Here is a 6,615-nt window from a genome sequence, read left to right as displayed (position 1 = left end):
CCTAGTATCCAATCTAACCCTCCCCTGGTGCAAACACTGCAGGGCCGTTGCCCCAGCCGAGTGGGATCGCCTGGCTCCCCACAGCCCCCCTTTCCTCCTCCGCGGATCCCACGAGCAGGGCTCCTCCTGCCAGCCTACCTGCAGCTATGACTGGAATGCGGTCCCTGGCTGCCCGCCCAGGATTTGGGTTTAACATCGGCAGAAAGGTGCGAGGGGGAGGGCTGGGACTGCACCTTTCTGTGACAGAGAAACCCCACGAAGGGGTCACATCCAAGGGGGAAAGCCTTACACAGCCAGAGGATCCATTCAGGTCACTCCTACACCCTCACCACGACTGCGTTAGGGCTGATGCTTCGCTGGTAATGCAGTTATTCCTTCATTTTTTGAGTACTTGAAGGCCTGAACCAACCTTAAGGCCCTGGAGCATTGTTTTTTCCCAGAAACAGAGTGAGATAGGGTGCTTCTTGGCCAAGGAGAACAGCTCCAGAGCCAAGACAATCACAGTTTGGCAGCTGAATCAGTTGGCAAGCGATGTATTGGTTGGTTTTTCTCCACCTCCCGGTTTCAGTGACTTCTCTTCTGCAGTTTGGGGGTTCAGAAGTGCCAGGATCCCACAGCTGACTCAGTCTTTTGGGTACCAAAGCTGAGCAGCTGGGAACTTCTGATCTGGTAAGAGTTAATATGCAACGCAAGCCAGGATGATGGCTTTGGGTGCAATCCTCCACCTGCAAACATTGCCACAGCACAAGAGGCTGGGAAGAAGTTTAAAGACCACATTTCAGGACATGAATTTAGCCTCGGATGGCGAGTTTTGTTCAACACCACATAGCACACACATAACAAAAAACCTGAGCATCCCTCCTAGGTTCTGCATCCCGAGCTGTCCTGCCAATCTGCAGCTCTATTTCAGAGGAACGGATAAACTGCATTGGTGGCATTGATGCTAGAAGGAAGACAGGAACTACAAAAGCTACAGATAACGCTTCACACTGTTCTCCAACAGGTTATGAGCATCCACACTCCCATATCCCCCCAGGAGGAGCGGTTTGGATTGAAACCAACAACCAACCCAATGCATCTGAAGAGTCTCCATGTTGGTGTCTGGCCCCACTCACCCAAAACACAGAACTAAACACCCGAAGAGAAGCAATGTGCTCAGAGAAGTGCAGAGATCAGCAAAAGCTCCCTCAGCCTTCATCTGTCCCCCTGGTTTTAATTGAGTATCACCCACAAATCAGCGATGCTGAGGCACAGCCAGTCCTCCAGCTCACTTAAGCTAATTAGCATCCCTGCAAGCCAGCGTGAGCACCGTGGTCTAATATTAGACAGAAGATGCACTTAGAGCCCATCAAGATGACACAACATCCTCTGGGAGCCTGCAGTTCTCTTCCAGCATCCACTACTACGCAGGGAAAATAAAAAAAAACAGGATAGAAAGAGGCAGTCGGCCATGGATGATGTTAAGGCTTAGTTTCCCAGCCTATAAAGTAGCACTGCCGAGCTTGTTTTGGGGCAGAAATCCACTAAATCCAAGAAATCCAGTTAAATCCACATGGGCTCAGCTCAAGGAGAAAAACCACTGCCTGGTTACTCTATAAACAGCACCCATGGACCTTAGGGCAGGAGCAGGGATGGAGCCCAGGCTGTGCCCTGGCCCCATTTGCCATGGTTTAGGAGGATTAACAGGGGCTGAGGTGTTTTCTGGACACAGGGAGAGCCAGGGGAGTGAAAAATACGAGAAATAAATAAGAAAAAGTGGTTTGAAAGCTCACATATTCTTATTCACTTTGTAGTCTGTGCTGCAGCCAGACCGAAATTAGCCAAATTGGGTATGAATTATTGAGAGCACTACAGTCCCATTTCCTTTGCTAATCAAAGAAAACGATTCCAGAGAGCTGAAAATGTGGAAAGAGAAGCAGTTTTTTAAGGAAAATAAAGAAAAAGGCACTGCTAGAATCACTTGTGTAAGGAGGAAGCAGCTTGGAGAGCACGGTTCAGCTCCACCAGTCCCCATCCATCCCGTCCTGGGGTGCCAGGCTCTGTCCCAAACCCGGCCACCAGCACATCAAAGAGCCCTCCTGCTCCTGGAAGCCATCCCGAAGGAATGCGGGATGTTTGCAGCGCCTTTAATAAGATAAACAGACCCAAGTCCTGTTCCCCGTGGGGATTAACACGCAGCAAGCCCGGGCGGGTGCCGGCAGCGCCTGGCAGCTCCCACAGGCAGAGAGCTCACAGGCAAGGGTTGGCCTGCCCGGTGCTGCCCATGGCCCCTCCGGACACCCCAAAATCTGGGGCAGGTCAGCTGCATCCTCCCTACCAACAGAGTATAGCTCCAGGCTTCATTTGGAAACCAGCTGAGCCATTTCATACAGTCATTTGGTTAGAAGAGACCTTTAAGATCACTGAGTCCAACCATAACCCATCCACTACTAAACTGTGTCTCTAAGCATCTCATCTTCCCATCTGGGGATGTTGGGGAGAGGCAGAGAAGCTGCACCCTTGGACAGGTTATCAAGGGGTCCAAAAAACAGCCACATGATGCAAAGAGGATGGAGGAGACGCCAGAGTCTGGCTCCTGCCAAATCCCAGAGCAGGGATGATGCTGTGCGAGCATCCTGCAGCGGGAGGCACCCAAAGGAGCCTGCAGGGACACAGATACGTTCCAAACTGGTCCCCTGTGGGAACTCATAATACCATTCCCACTCCCACATCGCATCTCTGTACAAAAAAGGATGCAACATGGAGAATATTGCTTCCCTGGGCATTCACTCCCACCAGAGAGGAGGTGATGCACCAGCACTCATCAGTACCGAGCTGTTCAATGGGGAAATACACAGCACAGAGCCTGCAGCAGCAGCAGACGGCGAGCCATGGTCCAAGCTGTCAGCAGAGCAAAGGAAAAGCAGATCCAAGGGCAAGCACAGGGCTCAGCACTTGTCATAACTGCACTGCTGAGACTTCCGTGCTCTGTGCCGCTGACCGAAAAGCCGGGCCGATCCCGCCGAGAAATGCGGCAGGACGTGCCAGAGCGGGGAGCGGGGCCAAAGGAGCCTTCCCAGCCCAGCAGCCTCCCACACCAGATTAAAATTCCATAGGAATTTGCTAAACAAATCCACTCTCTCAGCTACTGCCGTCAACCCAGGGGACGTTTTGCATTACCACTGCGCAAAGGGAGGGAAGAAGCAGACCCCAATGGGAGGACGGGGCAAGCGGGGTCCTGCAGCACCAGCCACGGCTCCGTCCGTCCCCAAAGTGCCACCAGCTCGCCCACCAGCAAGTCCCGCGCTCTCCATAGTGTGGTCTGTGATGGGGCATCCCAAGGGGACATCTGCACCCAGACGAGCTGACCCTGGCACCCATGCAGCCCCCAGCCATGGATAGGGGGGCAGGGAGGACCCCCCTATATTATCCAGAGTGGATTTTCTCCTCCCATTTTGCAGCTGCTGGCCAACTCTCCCCCTCCGAGACGGAGGTGTTGACGCTGTTCTCATTATCTTCGATTCAAAACAGAGCCAAAAAACAGGAGGGGAAGGAAAAAACCTCCTCTTTAGAAGAAGAAACCCACACGCCAACCCCCTTCCAGCCCCCTCCCTCGCCTGTTACAAAGCACAAAGAAACGCCAGGGATGGATTCAAAGAGGAAATCATTGCAGGGGTGGAGAAGGGCAGCAGAGAGCGCAGAGCATGGGAAGTGACCACAGCCCGCATCACCTAACACAAGCCCCTGCCAGTGATTTCCCTGCCCAGAAGAGCCCACTGTGCACGCCTGCGAGGAGCCTGAAAAGGGAATTTTGCATGGGCTGGTTTACAAGAACAAAACGCCTCAGTTCTACGGAGGCAGGGACCTAAAAAGAAAGGGAGGACGGAATAAAAAGTGAACAGGCAGAGGAGAAAACAGAACGGGCAGGGTGACTTAAAGAGAGATGCTTTCAATGCAGTCCCATTGCGGATACAGGCGAGCCAAGGCTGGATGCATTAATAACAATTAATAAGGTTAAAGTCAGAGGAGAGCTCTGAGAAACAGTTTTAGTAAGAGCTAAGCGACTTTTTTAAACATATGGAGCATCCGATGATGCCGAACCCAAGCTGGAGCAGCCAGGCTTTATTATGGGAAGGAGTAAACCCAATGTACACGCCTTTTCTCAGGAGGTTCGAAGTCCACACGTGTCTCCAGAAGCGGCCTCGGCCGGGGTGACTGCACCAGCGTTAACGCAGATCAGGCCACAAGCAAGGCGCTGCTTGAAAGGAGCCCTGGGTTCTCATTAACCAAGGTTTAATCTGAACTTCCTTCCACCCAGCGTGGAGTCACCGCGCAGCCCCTCCCACGCCACACACAGAAATCTGGGTTTTCCTCAAGCGCGGCGGCGATCAAAGCGAAATCAGACACAGAGAAAAGGCCTTGGAGGGATCGGTCAGCTGTGGAGAGAGCCAGGGGAGGACAGCAAGCCCCAGAGCTGCTCCTCTTCCTCACCTAAACCTGCCCTCCAGGCACCCTCAGCCCTGGAGCCCATTTGCAGAGCTTCGCTGAAGCCTCACATTTTAAACACAGCTGGTCAAAGTATTTTTAATATCATTAAGCGCAAATCAAAACACACGGGTTTTGCTCTAACCTGAGCTGTTCCACTAAGATGCCCTGGTTTGAACTCCCCTCTCAGACAGGAAAGATTTTGATCTCTAGGATTTTTCCGAGCCGGAGCAACAGGAGATGAAAATACTCAAAACATTCATGTTTTTCCACTCAGCTGCCGCCATTCTTCCAATTCTTTCTGCAAAAGCTCTCAAAGGTTTGTTTTTCAACTCAAAAGCACAGCAACGAGCAGCATCCTGGGCAGCTCTGCTTTGAACCCTCCTGTGCGGAGCTGATGGGAAACAAGTCCTGGAGCTCAGCTCTCAGAGCTGGGGCTCAGAAAAGGTTCCCAGGGCGGCAGGGGCAGGTTCTCATGCCTGGTTTTGTATGGTTTTGCAAGGAAAAAAAAAGCAGGGCGAGCTGAAATGGACTTTTACAGACCTCAGAAGCTTTGAGAAAGCTCATGGGAAACCAAGGTTTTTAAGTGATCAATTTGTTCCCTGCTCCCTACAGCAAACCTATAGGATATTCACGCAATGACCTATAACTCAAGGTTGCTTCGGTCATTTCTCCACAGCACTGCATGGCTAGGTCTCCACCAGTTTGGAGAAATGGGGTCCACCACACACAACAAGCTGTCTGCAGGCTGTTTTCCAGCCCTTCCCAGTCTGCTGTAAACCAGTGAAGACTGAATTCTCCCCAATGTTTGCTCAGCTTTAACAAAAGCAATCACAAACACACTCCTCTTTCTCCTCCCTCCCTCTCCACTGGGTGCAAGGAAGGAGCAGGACTGATACCTTTCAAGTGCAATATGAAATACACATATACATACATACATACATGTATATATATATATTTAAAGGTGGAAAACCTCCAGTGTCCCACCCATTTTCAAATAAACCACTGGAGATGGGTGCCTCTCGTAAGCCCTGCACTGAACTGGCTCTCTCCCAGCCCAAGAATTCGGTCATTTACCCCTGTCCGCATTCGCAGCTGGAGAAAGGGGTTATGGCCTCTCCTCTGCACATCCGAGGGGAGGAGGGACCAATCCGCCTGTTTATTTGTTGTCCGTGCAGAATTCCTGCATTCCTTCTCCTGTTTACCCATCTGCTTTCGGACCCCAGCAAAGGGCTTTTGGGGCACCGCGCTCCCCAACGGGCTCTTACTGGAACCAGGACAAGCGTAATGGGTTAAGACAGAAGTGTGATTGCAAGGAGGTTGGGCAACAGGGAGAATCATCAAATCCCTCCAGATCTGCTCTCCATAGAGGAACATCTCCACAGCACAACTCATATCCCCCAAAATCCCTTAGCTCGCCTCTGATTCAGTTATACCTTGGAGAAGCTTCACCCCCAGATCTCAGATCCCTGCAGGACTCAGCAAGCAAGGAAGCCGGGGTGACTATCACTAAGGATATGCCCTCACCACAGCATTACCCCATTAACTCATTAGCTCTAAACCTACAGGAAAACCTAACTCAGGTGTCAGCATTTTAAGGTCCCTGGTAAGTGCCTGCCACATGCTGATGATAGGACAGGACTTGCAGTGGGGATGCTCCCAACCACATTGTGGAGAAGACTGAGAACCTGCATCGAATCTGGAACACAAAAATAACATAAAATAACCTTGCTTGGTTGCAATCACTGTCTCTGAGAACAAGGTCAATGCCAGCGTGGCTCTACCCTAGACACAGCACAGCACTGATCCACCCCATCACCAAGGCTTGGCCGCTGTCGCATCCGCGTGCCCGGAGCATCCCCGCGGTCCATCCTCACCTTCCACGCAGTGCTCCACCTCCTCCAGGTTGCGCAGCGTGATCCGCATCAGGCTGGAGTTCAGCATCAGCTCGTTGCGGTGCGCCGGCCACAGCGACTGCGGGGCCGGGTTGACGAAGAAAATCCGCGTGTCCCCCGTCGAGACCTGGTTGTCGCAGATCAGCGGGTCCCCGAAGCCACCGATCACCACCTTGTTCCCACCGTCCAGGAGGATCTCGTGAGTGACGATGTCTTTGCCTTTCAGGTAACGCCAGACTCTCACCTTGAGGGAGAG

General features: G+C 52.1%; 1 protein-coding gene across 1 annotated transcript in view; it reads right to left on the bottom strand.

Moving 5' to 3' along the window:
• Nucleotides 1-6,341: 6,341 nt before the first annotated feature.
• LOC104548838 (agrin-like) overlaps nt 6,342-6,615 on the bottom strand; it is a gene marked incomplete at its 3' end in the record, with an annotated part of 6,714 nt that continues 6,440 nt past the window's right edge. The window contains exon 2 of the mRNA XM_010195003.1: nt 6,342-6,603. Within this exon, the coding sequence (XP_010193305.1) occupies nt 6,342-6,603 (262 nt within the window). The remainder of the gene's footprint in view (nt 6,604-6,615) is intronic.

This window comes from Mesitornis unicolor, unplaced genomic scaffold, assembly GCF_000695765.1.
Source record: "Mesitornis unicolor isolate BGI_N332 unplaced genomic scaffold, ASM69576v1 scaffold4840, whole genome shotgun sequence".
Taxonomy (NCBI): domain Eukaryota; kingdom Metazoa; phylum Chordata; class Aves; order Mesitornithiformes; family Mesitornithidae; genus Mesitornis; species Mesitornis unicolor.
Note: the sequence above shows the minus strand (reverse complement) of the source record. Positions and strands in the feature narration are given on the sequence as shown.